The sequence below is a fragment of the Gadus morhua genome, chromosome 13, assembly GCF_902167405.1.
Source record: "Gadus morhua chromosome 13, gadMor3.0, whole genome shotgun sequence".
NCBI lineage: Eukaryota > Metazoa > Chordata > Actinopteri > Gadiformes > Gadidae > Gadus > Gadus morhua.
This window is the reverse complement of record NC_044060.1, coordinates 21,791,638-21,806,914: the sequence shown is the minus strand read 5'-3', so window position 1 is coordinate 21,806,914 and position 15,277 is coordinate 21,791,638. Positions and strand designations below refer to the sequence as shown.

Here is a 15,277-nt window from a genome sequence, read left to right as displayed (position 1 = left end):
CACAACATCAGTGAAATAACAGACATAGAACGTCCATCTGGATGGTTGGATGAAAGGTTGCGTGCCTGTCAAGGAAAGCTACATTTAAGCGGTATATTTCGTTCTCAGAGATATGAAGAGCGAGAGAGAGAGAGCGAGAGCGAGGGAGAGGGAGAGAGAGAGAGAGAGAGAGAGAGAGAGAGAGAGAGAGAGAGAGAGAGAGAGAGAGAGAGAGAGAGAGAGAGAGAGAGAGAGAGCGAGCGAGAGAGAGAGTGTGTGTGTTTTTGTGTGTGTGTGTGTGTGTGTGTGTGTGTGTGTGTGTGTGTGTGTGTGTGTGTGTGTGTGTGTGTGTGTGTGTGTGTGTGTGTGTGTGTGTGTGTGTGTGTGTGTGTGCGCGTGTGTGTCTGTGAGAGAGAGAGGGAGAGAGAGAGAGAGAGAGAGAGAGAGAGAGAGAGAGAGAGAGAGAGAGAGAGAGAGCTTCTGAATTCCTTCAGCGTGAACCACTTACATGGTCCTACATTCCTATATATTTTTTTGATATATTCTAAACGATGTTAAAACAATTAGCCCGCGAGTCAGGGCAGCACGCGCTGACACGGGAAAGACACACATTGTGATGTACAAATGCGGCCAAAACGACAACTCTGCTCGCGTTATTTGCTTTCGGGGAGACGTTCCACAGTCGCTGTAGTTCGCAGGCTCAGCATCAGCGGCCGTGTTTTCGGGACGGGATACTCATTGGAGAAGAAAGGGAAAGCCCCCGCATCATACGCACAGTCGTCATTTTCTACCCCAGTACGCACCCAAAGTAGCCATGTTCGGTCCTGTGTGTCAAAAAACCTAAAACAATATCGTTATTTCTCTCTTACCTTCCGGCTTGTTTTCGGCAGCCATTTCCCCTCCGCGCGCCTCATCCCTCCTCCTCCTCCTCCTCCTCGCGACCTGGGGGGGTCCACGCGCGTGCACAGGGAGGACAGCTCAAGGAGGGGGGCGGGATTGACGGGGGACGAGCCTGCTGTAAGCGGCGAACCATTGGTCCAAAGTGTAATAACGGACAACGGGGATCCGTGATGACTCGCGAAATTCACATCTCTCTGCTCAGCCCTATTGTAGGCCTATATAGCATCTTCCGCCCCTTATAACGTTCTTGCTCTCTCTCGCTCTCTCTCTCTCTCTCTCTCTCTCTCTCTCTCTCTCTCTCTCTCTCTCTCTCTCTCTCTCTCTCTCTCTCTCTCTCTCTCTCTCTCTCTCTCTCTCTCTCGCTCTCTCTCTCTCTCTCTCTCTCTCTCTCTCTCTCTCTCTCTCTCTCTCTCTCTCTCTCTCTCTCTCTCTCTCTCTTTCTCTACCTCTCTCTCTCATTGACGTTCTTCTCCTTTCAGAGAAGCGCGTCACTAAACGATGTCTGTATTCGAGGACACCTTGACAGCCTCCCACAGCATCACAATGATCTCTTTTATCCCTCGCCTTTTCCTCTGTTCTTTAGGCTCTCTCTCTTTTTTCATTTTACCTGTATCTCTCTCACCCTCTTACATGTAGGTGTTATACACCTCTCTTTCTTCCTCTGCCGTCTCTCTCGTAAACACACACGCACGCACACTCACACACGCACGCAATCACACATAGACACTCACACACACTCCCCTTCTCTTTCTCTGTAAACACACAAAAACACACACAACCCCCCAACCCCCCCCCCCCCCCCCCCCCCCCCCCATACACACACACACACACACACACACACACACACACACACACACACACACACACACACACACACACACACACACACACACACAAACACACACAACCCCCACCCCAACACACACACACACACACACACACACACACACACACACACACACACACACACACACACACACACACACACACACACACACACACACACACACACACACAGACAAAACACAATTTTCATATGCATACGCGGGCAAACTGTTTAAAAATGTAGCTTAACTAGTACGGTTCTTCCGACAAATTACAAAGCCTTGCCTCCTGAATAAAAATGAAACAGCCTTGCCCCGACCAACAAGATACTTTAGACGCGAGTGGGCTGAAGGGTGCTGTCCCTCGGTGGGGTGCTGGAGCTCGTGGTGCTGAAAGGACAGTTCCGCCCGCGCCTACAGAGCGCGCTCTTTACCTTACAGTGAGTCTCACACTACATCGTACTTTAAATGATTAATCCAAAAACGAATCTAATCTCATCGAAAATCGATTCAATATATATATTTGTTTGTATCATCTGATCTGGGTGAACTTCGCTAATTCTAGTTGAAGGAGGCGGGGAAACGAGAGATATACGGAGTAGGCTAGTAGTAGTAGCATGTATACAGGGAAACCGGAAAAAAGGCCTGATTCCACCCTTTTGGCCCGGGCTCTGTCCCAATCCCATCATAGTTGGACTTCTGATCCCCAGATGACCTTCCCGCCATTCGACCTCAATGCTTCTTCATTGTAGCCTTCATGTCCAAATGGCCTTTTCAAATGGTTGTTTCTTCAACTCACCATGAAGATTCTTTATTAGTACAATAAATAATCGATGAAAAAAAACAATTATTTAATATGCATGTTTACTCAATAATCACACAACGTAGGCCTATAATGCATAAGATAATTTATATTAATCAGGCACAAAGGTAAAAAAGTTCCTCTTATGACAAAGATACGAAGATTTGTTTTACAAAGATAATATGTAAGTTATAGCAAGGCTACACTAATCATTAAAACGTGTATTGATTTAGTCCTATCTATTTCAGAAGTCGTTAGGAAAACCATCTGCGCAAAGTATTAGCCTCCTAATTGGAGTCTGAATGCTTCCAGCAAATAGGCACTGACTAGCCTACTCCATACGATTTTAAAATAATTGATTAGGCCCAATATAAAAGTATGCGGTATTCCTTTGTTGATTGAGTCCATTGTTAACTGATCACTATTAACGGAAGTTAAAAAATAAGCTACTAGAATAGGCCTACTAAACAATAATAATGCAAAGCATATGAAAACCGTTAACCTTTTGACAACATCATTTTTTAAAAGCCTACACGGCTACTGTAATCAATGAAAGAGTGAGACAATCGACTGCACCCAGTTCGATCAATGTTCTCCTTTTCCCATTGCCGACGGAGGCAGTATTGTAGCCCCATCTTGCCCTTCTTATGCACGCTTCGACTTTTATACCCCTTCAGGATTTATTTATTTATCTGGCATTGCTATACCTCACAATAACATCCCATATGTTACAAATTTTCACTAATTTATTTTCATGCAACTAAACATAATAATGTATAGGCCACCATGAGTTCATAAAAGTCACAGCATTTAAATAGTCACTAGTAACAACATTAGAAGCGAACTACTAAACTGGGCCAATAAAACGACCACCAGGTGGCAGTGCACCGACTTCAGCGCACCTATCCAAAAGGTCGCTACGGCACGCCCCGACCAATCAGCTCCCAGAACACTGGGGATGTGGGCGGGGACAGTTAACACGCAAACATGGCGGCGTCCTTAGATGATGATTTAGAGCTGGACAACCAAGATTATTATTCTTTACTCAATGTCAGAAAAGAGGTAGGAGAGCGGCATGTGGGCTTTTGACGGTCAAACATTTTAACTATGGATGTCAAGGCGAAATAGATTGAATGCTTACTTGACGAATCAAAGAGCCGCCGCTCAGTGCATCTCTATGTACCGGTGGTCCATCCTAAGTAACGGGGGTTTCATAGACGATCTGACGATGCAACAGAGTTGTGTCATCATCTCGTTTCCAAAATACAGTTGATTGTTTAATTGTTTTAAGGATCAGTAAACCGCCGTTTCCCGAATTAACTAGTGTCATTCGGAGAAGCTGGACAAAGATGACATTAGTCATTGGAAATGTGCCATACTTACTACTACAGTGTAGTTGTTCATTTTCGTGCTAGTTATAAACCGGAAGAAAATAGTAATGTTACAATACAGCTAGTGTTTAGAATTGCCTTCTCTCACACAGGCAACGCAAGATGAACTGAAGGCCTCCTACCGGAGGCTTTGCATGCTGTACCATCCCGACAAACACAGAGACCCCGAGCTCAAACAGCAGGCCGAGCAGCTCTTCAACCAGGTGCACCAAGCCTATGAAGGTAAGTGGCCTGTGTGCACACCCACACAAACTTGCAAAGGCTAAATGTGATTTAAAATGGGTGCCATCGAAGATTGTGTTCTCTTTCTCTTAGTTCTAAGTGACCCTCAGTCCAGAGCCATTTATGACATCTTTGGGAAGAAGGGGCTGGAGGTGGAGGGATGGGAGGTCTGTATGGTATATTACATAAACCATGTGTGGTGTGTGTGTGTTGACGGACACCTTGGTGAATGCCTCCTAACGCCGTGGTCCGCTGTGTAGGTGGTGGAGAGAAAGAGAACTCCGGCAGAAATTCGCGAGGAGTATGAAAGGCTGCAGCGAGACCGAGATGAGAGGCGACTGCAGCAGAGAACTAACCCAAAGGTTATATACTCGACGACTCGCACACACACTAGACAATATCACTACCACGAAAGCCATTTCAATAGCTCAGGTTTTTTTTTCACTAAACAGACTTTCACACTTGAATCATTTTGAAACCAGTTGCTCCAATAATATAAACACTTTCATACCGTACGTATGATGCTCAAACTCGCCAATGTGCGTTCAGGGTACCATCAGCGTAGGCGTAGACGCGACCGACCTCTTTGACCGCTATGACGAAGACTTTGAGGAGATGCCCGGGGGAGGCCTGCCTCATGTCGAAATAAACAAGATGCACATTTCGCAGTCAATCGAGGTAAACCCTTCGACCTACACCACAAACACAGACTGTTTTTAGGCTGGTAGCGATCCTAGCTCTGAGGATTTCCCTGCCTGACTTCACCCAGGCTCCGCTGACAAACAAGGACACTGCAGTGCTGTCTGGTTCTCTCTCGACGCACAATGGAACCGGAGGAGGCAACATCAACGTGGTCGTACGCAGGGTCACGTCGGCCAAGGGCTGGGGAGAGGTACGCTCACACGCATCAGCATGGAAACATGCACGTACTGTGGAATACATTTTAAAAGGCTGGCAAAAGATTTGCTATTGGGCCAACAGTTGCCTGTGACAAATATGTATTCCTAGATATATAAAGATAAGTGACTTAATTTTATTTAACCTACCAGAATCCATACCCCTACGTATGTGATGTTCCATGTTCTTTTAGCCAGAGAATATCTGTGTAGTCGTTTGTGTCTTGAGCTCAATGCTTGTCTCTAGAGTGTCGAACTGAAACTTTATCGATCCATCAAAAATGTAATACATTACAGTTGTTTATCCCGGGGACATTCTGGTATATGAGTAAAACCCAGTTGACAGCCACTGTATGCACTGCGATCCCCTGTAACCATCCTGGTGGGGGTCTTGTGTATGCACTGCGATCCCCTGTAACCATCCTGGTGGGGGTCTTGTGTATGCCCTGCGATCCCCTGTAACCATCCTGGTGGGGGTCTTGTGTATGCCTGTGGTTGCTGCAGGTGGAGGTAGGTGCCGGGGACATCCTGGGACCCCTGTTCGGAGTAAAGGTGTTCCGTAACCTGACAGCGCGCTGGTAAGACCTAGCAGTCTTCCTATGAGGAAAATGGATGCCTTCCACCACCATTTTGAGATCCCATGTCTCTCACATGCTCGCCTAATCCACCGCCCCTCTGCTGTGTTCCCGCTCAGTTTCCTGACGGCACAGTGCGGCGTGCAGTTCTCCCCGCGCGGCATGCGCCCCAGCTGCTCCCTGATGACGGCCCGCCACCTGGACCACAACACCATGGGCTACCTGCAGTGGCGCTGGGGCCCCAACAGCGCCATGACCACCAGCCTGGTCCGGGACACCAAGACCACCCACTGCACCCTGGCTCTTCAGGTGGAGAGAGACACAGACACACAGACACACACACGCGCGCGCGCACACACACACACACACACACTCTCTCTCTCTCTCTCTCTCTCTCTCTCTCTCTCTCTCTCTCTCTCTCTCTCTCTCTCTCTCTCTCTCTCTCTCTCTCTCTCTCTCTCTCTCTCTCTCTCTCTCTCTCTCTCTCTCTCTCTCTCTCTCTCTCTCTCTCTCTCTCTCTCTCTCTCTCTCTCTCTCTCTCTCTCTCTCTCTCTCACACACTCACACACACACACTAGGGGTGTAACGATACATGTATTGAACCGAATCGGTATGGACGTCACGGTTCGGCGCATGGATATACACGGTATAAAATTAAATAAAACTGGCGTGCGAATTAACGCCTGAAAGGGTGCCGGCAAATTCGAGCTACGCATGCCGTCCGTTGATTGGTCGACAGAATCGCACTTCCGTGAGACAGGGGGATAATAACAAACAAACACATTATCCGCGAGGAATTTCTGGACAACGGCGAAAGCTTCATTTATCGAAGAAAATGTCCCACAAAAGTTATCCGTCCTTCTTGGACGTCCTTCTTGAGGTCACAATGCTAACGTAGCTGATGCGGCTATCACACACACACACACACACACACACACACACCCCAAAGGGTTCTGGATTTAAGTAAATGAAGGCCTCCTTGACACACATATGCTTGATGCCTACGTATGTCCGCTAAGGGCACGACTAAATACATTCAACGTACTAAGTTGCTTTTGATTTAATGAAATTGAGTGATGAAATGGTTAGTAATACCCCATCCCAGAAAACAATCATTCCACTGTGAAATCCGTCCTCAGAGTGGAACCTCAAGGGTGTGTGTGGGTGTGGGTGTGGGTGTGGGTGTGGGTGTGTGTGTGTGTGTACTGTATATAAACACACATTACATTTTTTCTGTTCCACGTCTTTTCCTCCCCCACAGCTAGGGGTCCTTAACTCCTACCTGATGATGAGCTACCAGTACAAGTTCCAGGATGAGGACCAGACCAAGGTCAAAGGATCCCTCAAGTACGTCAGTCTGAGTTTCAGAGCTCTGTCTAGACGGTGAAATCCAATAACTCTCGTTTCAGAAGAACACTGCATTTTGAATTATCTCTCGCCACATTCAGAATCTTATTAAAATTTCACATTATATGGAATACCCCCTTTGATACAATTATCTTATCACTGTGAGGGGCAAAATTATTTACACTTGAAATTAAACTGCATACATTATTTCAAGATGAAATGGGCCCCCTTGTCAATACTTTTTCTAAGTGAACCTTTGGAAAGTGGATGAATATGACGATATATATCCATAGTATATAGTAGGGATGGCACGGTTCAAGTAAAAAATCTGGCGCATGGCTCTAGGCATGTATGTATTGTTCGGTTCTTTCAAAAGGGCATGCGCGGAAAACCCTTAAAATGAAGTTATTGGCGGAAAAGGTTTTAGGCAGTGAATGCTACCCCGTGAAACTTCTCAGTGAAACTTCTGTCTCGGATGATGTGTGGTCACTGCCCGGCAGGGCTCAAGACAGATTTGGTTGCACGCCTTTATTCGCTGCATTGTCGCAGTATTGGCATGTCCTTTGCCAAGTACCATCCATCTGTGTACATTGAATTTATATATATATATATATATATATATATATATATATATATATATATAATTATGTATTTATACATAGATGAATGGTAGGATGGGGGTATTTGTGTGTGTGTCCTCCCTTGTTCTACCAAAAACATACCAAACCAAAAACCACGACCCCAAAACCATGATATGAACTGAACCGTGAGTTGTGTGCCCCTAGTGTAAAGACATGCCTCTCCTCTATCTGGCTTACTGTCTGCCTCTCGCTAAGTGTCTGTCCAGCGGGGTTTGTTCTCCACCCTGACTCTCTCACTCCACCCTCTGGCTCCTCCTTCCTCTGGCTCCTCCTCCTTCCTCTGGCTCCTCCTCCTCCTTCCTCTGGCTCCTCCTCCTCCTTCATCTTGCTCCTCCTTCCTCTGGCTCCTCCTCCAGGACGGGCTGGTTTGGAACGGTGGTGGAGTATGGGGCGGAGAGGAAGATCAGCCGACACAGCGTCCTGTCTGCCACCGTCAGCATGGGGATCCCCCAGGGGGTGACACTCAAGATCAGGTACACAACTTCCTCATGAGAGCTGATTCAGGAGCCAGGACTCACCATATCATCATCGCCTCGGGTCAGCGCATCCACGAGCGGCGCTTTGATTATTTAAACGGTACACAGACGTTTTGAATATTACAGAGGGAAGAGAATATTTGATGAAGCAAAAAGTCACTGGCAAAAAGTCACTGGTTTCAACTTTAATTTAATGCTGTATCTCTTTTTGACGGTCTTCTCGGGTCAATGCAACAAAATGTTGCGGTGAATCATTGTCACATTACAAGGACATTTGAATATTTCAGATGGAAGTGCCTATTTTAATAAGCACAGACCATGGCTTGACCTTTCATAAGAAACTCATAATTATAAGAATTGCTGGTGGCTGTAATGAACCAAATTATTAAATGCTTAATACATCCTCAATAAGCACAAAGTATTTGGTTTGACCTTGTTCTGTTACCATCTCCTTTGACAAGGGATTTTACGGCTTTCAGTTTGAAAATAAAACAATGTTGGCCAAAATGGATAGGGTAACCTACTCAAGCCTAGTCACTTTAAATTAATGAGCAAGAGATAACATCGAATTTGGTGGTGGTCCAGCTTTTATAGTTTCTGAAATATTTTTCATTGTCCAGGGCCTTCATTATTCATGGCTGATTTTATTAAGTTAGAAATTATTATTACTAATGTAATGAGAGTACAACTCTTAAAAATGTGTTAATTGGAAAGAACATTTGAAGGGGAAGTTCTGAAAAACTGGGTATCATTTGACAAAAAAAAAAATTGGTCTCATCATTACTTATCTTTTTTTGCGTCTTTATGGACAGGGTTTAGAGTTCAAACTTCAAATATATCATAGCAACATATTGTGTGTGTGTGTGTGTGTGTGTGTGTGTGTGTGTGTGTGTGTGTGTGTGTGTGTGTGTGTGTGTGTGTGTGTGTGTGTGTGTGTGTGTGTGTGTGTGTGTGTGTGTGTGTGTGTGTGTGTGAGGCCCTGGACAATGAGAAATCTGTGTATAGATAGATAGTGTTTGTGTGTGTGTATATATATATATATATATATATATATATATATATATATATATATATATATATATATATATATATATATATGAGGTACATCCTTTTTGTGGTAAACAAACCAGCTGGTCCAGCCTCACAACAACAACAGAAACTGGTGAAATAAACCAAGAGGCCATTTATCAAGCTTGTTTGAGTCATTCCGTTGGAGTAAATGGATCACAGTGTTCAACACAACACCAGGCATCCAACGCAGGAGGGAGGGCCTCCATTGCATATCGAAGGCACCCATCACTGGCCACGGCTCTGAAACTCACAGTGGGTTTCATGCTTTTGTGCTTAATATCCCATTTATTTTCTGGCAGGAACAAAAGCAACCACTAGCAGATGGCTTTTCTGTTCCTTTTGTTGGACCAAACAAAACAGAAGCGTGTATTTGTTCCCTTTGCGACCTGAATTCCACTTTAATGCCTCCCAATGCTTTTGTTGTGTTTGTACGTACGTGCGTGTCCTCTCTCTGTAGGTTATCACGCGCCAGCCAGACATACCTGTTCCCCATCCACCTGACAGACCAGCTGCTGCCCAGCGCCGTCTTCTACGCCACCGTGGGCCCGCTGCTGCTCTACGTGGCGGTCCACCGGCTCATAGTCATCCCATACACACGAGCACAGAAACGAGAGTGAGTGGGGCCTTCAGCTGGCAGCACAGCGCAGCCTCCTTCCCTATACCGCCGTTTGGGTTGCAGACACTTATGATCGCCACAGGACCAGTACTGTCTATAACACTCCAATGTGCTCTCTAGCTGTCTTCATTAGTTCTATATTCTTTATGGGACCTGTGTCTTTACTGACAGGACTGTGGGTTGATAGAGAAGGAAGGATCGACGTGTGGAATACAACCTGGGTCGCCGAATGGTATACTGCCTACATGGGTTGAGCTGTCCCCCACTTGTTTATTGGTGTTGTGAGTTTCCTGAAGGGAGGACCATAAGCTAGAGTCTAGAGACAAGCGCATAGTTGCTGCAACTCTGCCAGGGTTAGGGTTCAGGCTTTCTCTCCAAATATGCAAAATGTTAAGAGGACCATCCCAGATGCTGTCACTGGCAAAAACAGGAAACCCTAGATGGCCTCCGAGTCTAATGCATATTTAAGAATACAAACATGGAGAGTGCTTGTTGTGCTGCGCTAGGCAGCGTCTCGGGCGCCGCCACAGTCTGATGGGTGACAGCAGTAGTGGTCTGATGGCCAACTCCTGTCCTCGTGTCTTCCAGAGACCTGGAGCTTCAGAGGATCAGCTCGGCCACCGACATAGCCAAGAAGAAGCAAGAGGCCGAGTCAGCTGTAAGTGCCGACTGAAAACAACACACACGCACGCACACACGCACACGCACGTTGTGTAGCATTAACATAGTTTCCAAGGTTTGACTCTCTGTGTCATCTCAGACCCTCCGTCACTTTTGGCTTATTTCTCCGCCTGTCATCCTCTTCCTTGTCTTCCTCTTCTGTTCTTCAGGTTTTGCTGATGCAAGAGTCTGTGAGGAGAATCATAGAAGGAGAGGAATCCAAAATGGGTAAAAACACACCCACACACACACCTACAGACCCACACAGTTGCAGCTGTGAACTGAATCCTGGGGCTGTCAGGCTGGTTAGGCGGTACAGGTGAGGGTGTGAATGCTGCATGGCGCCTGCTGTGAGGAGTGGCGCTCGAGGGCTCGGGTTTGTCAAGGCTGAGAGACGTCGCGAGTCGGCCAGCGACAAAGCGATTACACTCCCTGTGCTGCTTTTTGTTTCTACAAGCTGTTGTTCACAATTGGTGTGTGCATATTGGCCTATAAGTCACTGCCATAAATCAAAATGTTTGGGGATGGGGGGATGTTCGGTGCTCTATAAAATGTTCAGCTGGCCCAGTTAGAGTGGGATGTGTGTACCCCATGCTCAAGCAGTACCAGAATGAATGGATTACACCAAGTCAACTCTGAAGGGGGGGGGAGGGCAGTTTATTTCACCGTTGTTATATTCGAGCCATGGATATATTCTGCGCCAGTTAGCCTGAAACTTGTATTTGGCCTGCTCGGTAACGCACACGCACAGTCATCTAGTAACAGATCTTCTTAAATTTCAGGCAGTAATACCTGACGGATGACATTGCCATGTCTAACAATTGCACTCAAATGATAGCTCTGAGATGATCTAAATTTGAATAAAGCCTATATCATCAATAAGGCTTTTATAGTCTATTAACCATGGGAACAAAGAGGAAATAATAATTGTTATTATAATTATATTTTATATGTTGATGATTAATGAGGGATCTATGCCTTCAACTAAACACATTGATTAGTGAACGCTCCACAACGGTAAAGGAGAAATGATCCAAAACGAGCTGTCCCTTGGTTCACGCCAAATACTAAAGGAGATCTAAAGCCGTGAACCAATAGGACAAACATAGCGTTCCAAGTCTACAGATGTCAACTGAAAACGAATACATGGAAACAGCAGTGTTATAGCGGGCCACTACGGGTTCCAGCAGGTAACTCTGCTTGCCCCGGACAACTTGGACCGCTGAGTAAGCCCTTCGCTCCCCGCTTTAGATTGCTTTATTGCACTTTGTGGGCTTTGAGGACATTAGTGTAGAACTAAAGAACACAAATCCAAATGGGCAGGGATTACACACACACTGGCGCTGGGGAGAATGATTCTCTCCGTCGGTCCACCGTAATGCGTTTTAGCACTTCCACTAAATTGAATGGTGCCTCATTTGTTCTGTACACTGAAACGCTTGATTCATGTGTCCCACGTTGTTATATTAAATTATGCACAATGTCCAGGCCCTGTAAACCGAGGCATGCGCCTCTACAATCCTCACCACAGGGTTTTCCTGCTTCCAGGTCTGATCATCCTGAACGCCTGGTACGGGAAGTTTGTGACGGACACCAGCCAGAAGCAGGAGAGGGCCCAGGTGATCGACGTCACCGTGCCCCTGCAGTGCATGGTCAAGGATTCTAAGCTCTGCCTTACGGAAGCCTCCAAGGTGTGTGTGTGTGTGTGTGTGTGTGTGTGTGTGTGTGTGTGTGTGTGTGTGTGTGTGTCTTTAATCAACAGAGGAACAGCTGGGGTGCTGATAGCCCTGGGGTCACTAGGAGTACAATACTCGTAAAATGCAAAATAATCAACAACGCAGAATCTGTTTTTATTTCCTTTCAAAAGACTTTGCATCAATTAGTTTTGTGTGTGTATTTATTTCTTTAGCTGTACAATACGTTTTGAGTGCTGCTGTGGTAACTGTTTTTCCTGATGTATACAATAACTAACTCTTATAGCTTCTTGTGTGGCAGTATCATTACCTCCCAGAATTCTATCCAGTATACCCACAATCAGAAGCAGCCAATCGAAAGAGTCCCCCCCCCCCCCGCCTCATCTAATTATTATGCTAATGCATTTATTTAGGCTAGGCGAAGCTAATTCCAATACTAATAGCCTAAAAGCCATTAGATTTTTACCATGAAAGAGTCACACCCAACTACCTCTAACCCAAGGTTTATTTCTGCGTGTGTGTGTGTGTGTGTGTGTGTGTGTGTGTGTGTGTGTGTGTGTGTGTGTGTGTGTGTGTGTGTGTGTGTGTGTGTGTGTGTGTGTGTGTGTGTGTGTGTGTGTGTGCCTGTGTGCGTGCGCCTTTGGGTATGTGTGTGTAGGTGGGGCTGCCAGGCTTCTACGACCCCTGCGTAGGAGAGGAGAAGAGTCTGAAGCTACTGTACCAGTTCAGAGGCGTCCTGCACCAGGTTCTCTCTGCGGACTGCGAGGCTCTCAGGATACCCAAACAATGTGAGTCAAGGCGTTTTCTGCTCTATTAAGAGACTACAGTAGCAAAGCTGTGGACACTGGAAAATCGTTCAGGACCTATTGATTCACTCTTCACTGTATGATTGACATAAACTCACTTCCTTTTGCCCGCCGTAGAAGCATTGAACGGAGAAATGTCTGTTTTTTAGAGCTGAGACATAGTCTTTGGCAGTTGTTATAGTTTTTAACAGTAAAATAATACTTAAAATAATTGATTTATTTTGTCTGGATGAAATTCTGCAAGTTGTACTATAACATCACTCACACAATTTCTGTGAGTGCTGTTGTCAGTGCACTTGGCTGGTACTACGCTATGACGAGAGAAGAGACTATTTAATTAGCAAGTTAAAAATGGCTGCAAGCGGCAGAATAATTACAACATCCCTGAAGCCTCCATACTATGTCTGTCCTCTCGCCTCTCGCCTATCTCCCCCTCTCTCTCTGTCCTGACAGCTCACAGAATAGACGCTGAGTCCTAGAAGCCCGCTTCTGCCGGATCTCCATGGCTGGAAGGGGGAAGAACACACAAGCAGCACTATAAACAGGAGGAAGTTATAGCAAAGACGAAAACAACACAAGGTTCCCATCCTCCCCTCTCCCTCTCCCTGTCGTCTGTACCTGGTGCTGTGAATGAATCCCCACCTGGAGTCCTCCTGGCCCTTCTCTGGTCCTGTCAGCCGTCTCCCATCACTGCTAGGACCTCGGCATCTTTTAGATTTCTTTGTTCTCTACATCCAAACCAAACAAGACTGGCCAGATGGATGCATGGCAGGCCCCCTCCCCATGATCCCCCCATCAGTCCTTAATGCACACACCACATACTAACTGAGTTCACTTGCATCAAATGTGGTGATTGATCCAAAGGGAATTTGGTGCGAGACCAGAGCTTCATTTGAAGCTGATCGCTGTTGCAACTTAAAATGATTCGTTATGGTATATTTGATCCAAAAGGAAACAGCATTTTATCCTGTATACATATCACTACAGTACACACTCACCATTGTTTGAAGCTTCCAACCTTATTCTAAGGCACATTGAGAGTTGAAGGCTATGCTTAACAACTACATATGATGTCATCCTCCCAGTATCCTTTGGGTTAGCCAGCACCTCTTTGGCGGAGGAAACGTTTAGAATTAAGTCATTCATTTAAAATCTCCCTAGTTCTTGTATATTTTTGTTGAATTGTCTCAACGCAAGTTATAATGCCTTGTGGCAACATGTCTGCTGCTCGTGTGGGAGACATTGTTTCCTGCTATGTCTGTTGACCTGACATGAACCACATAAGGACCATTTCTCCATACATATGTTTCAATGTTTATCATGTTATCCAGTTGTAATCTTAGGATGTTCAAGTATGCCACCTACGTGCCATACCCTTGCATTTGTTCATATTGTCGTTTGCTATGTAATGATGAGCTAGACTCAAGCATTCCTTAACTTCTGGATGGTTCTGTCGTTGACGATAAGGGTCGGTATGGCATGGATTAATAATAGTCGTAATCTATATAGGCCATTCTTGTATTTTTTTGCTGAGAAGGCAACTATTTTAATGTAACCGTGGTCCCATAATATCTTACAACATAGCACACGCACCAGGAGGGTTGTATTCTATATTGTATTATAGAAATTAGCTATTGTATATTATACAATATATCATAAGATAATTATGTTAGCGGAATGAAAATACTTTCATTCCCCGTTCATTCCATTGTGTCACTACAATTATACAAAATGTATGGGCATTATGTAATTCTAAAAAACATTACTGTGAAATGAAGCACTAATTTAACATGTAGCAACTATTTAAGGCCATCACAAGTATTTCTAATATGGAAAACGTAAATTTCACATTATCAAAAATGTTCTTTATGTTCTGGCAACTATAATCGTTGCCAGATATCCATATGCTAGCTCTGTGAATAAGACTAAACCTATTTTCCTTTTTATGTTGTCCCTCAAGTTACACACACACACACACGTATATATAAAAATTTGTCTTCTGGCTTGAATCCATTCTAACCATTATTTCAACAAGTCTACATTCCTTTCGAGGATAACATTTCTGTCATTTTATTTGCTCATGTTTGGTGTTGAGTGTAACCAGAGCCATCTATCTCTAAAGGGCTCTGGCCCTGGCCAAACGACTATTGACTCGCTGCAGTGCCACCATGAGGCCAAGAGAAGGACTGCACCCCCTGACCTGTAAACTGAAGTGTTTTAAGTTGTGCGTGAGGAGCCTCTTTGCCCTCATGACCATTGTGGTGGTGCAATAAATACCAGCTGATCTGTGAGATGCTGTGTTTAAAGTTCATGGGCATATCCACAGTTTGTTATTTGGAGAAAAACAATGTGCTAATTTCTGTTCAACAAAAAACCG

The 15,277-nt window shown here is 45.3% G+C and overlaps 2 protein-coding genes across 2 annotated transcripts in view; one reads left to right on the top strand and one right to left on the bottom strand.

Annotated features, from left to right (window-relative positions):
* LOC115557621 (calmodulin-binding transcription activator 1-like) overlaps nucleotides 1–1,141 on the bottom strand; it is a 73,933-nt gene extending 72,792 nt beyond the window's left edge. Inside the window, 1 exon segment of the mRNA XM_030375563.1 lies at nucleotides 849–1,141. Within this exon segment, the coding sequence (XP_030231423.1) occupies nucleotides 849–873 (25 nt within the window). The 5' untranslated portion in view covers nucleotides 874–1,141.
* A 2,315-nt stretch (nucleotides 1,142–3,456) lies between these two features.
* dnajc11b (DnaJ (Hsp40) homolog, subfamily C, member 11b) lies at nucleotides 3,457–15,211 on the top strand. Its single transcript, XM_030374447.1, has 16 exons — nucleotides 3,457–3,567; nucleotides 3,989–4,118; nucleotides 4,212–4,285; nucleotides 4,379–4,480; nucleotides 4,668–4,796; nucleotides 4,888–5,010; nucleotides 5,519–5,592; nucleotides 5,709–5,898; nucleotides 6,851–6,936; nucleotides 7,934–8,050; nucleotides 9,582–9,737; nucleotides 10,329–10,398; nucleotides 10,571–10,628; nucleotides 11,949–12,091; nucleotides 12,753–12,882; nucleotides 13,354–15,211. The coding sequence occupies exons 1-16, from the start codon at nucleotides 3,493–3,495 to the stop codon at nucleotides 13,377–13,379; spliced, it is 1,683 nt and encodes a 560-aa protein (XP_030230307.1). The 5' UTR covers nucleotides 3,457–3,492; the 3' UTR covers nucleotides 13,380–15,211.
* Nucleotides 15,212–15,277: the final 66 nt, after the last annotated feature.

What these genes read in the sequence shown, in the direction of transcription:
- dnajc11b (XM_030374447.1), top strand. Translation starts at nt 3,493, where the DNA reads ATGGCGGCGTCCTTAGATGATGATTTAGAGCTGGACAACCAAGATTAT. An exon ending in AGCAGAGAACTAACCCAAAG is followed by an intron (nt 4,481 to 4,667) that starts GTTATATACTCG and finishes ATGTGCGTTCAG; the next exon opens with GGTACCATCAGCGTAGGCGT. An exon ending in AAGGTCAAAGGATCCCTCAA is followed by an intron (nt 6,937 to 7,933) that starts GTACGTCAGTCT and finishes CTCCTCCTCCAG; the next exon opens with GACGGGCTGGTTTGGAACGG.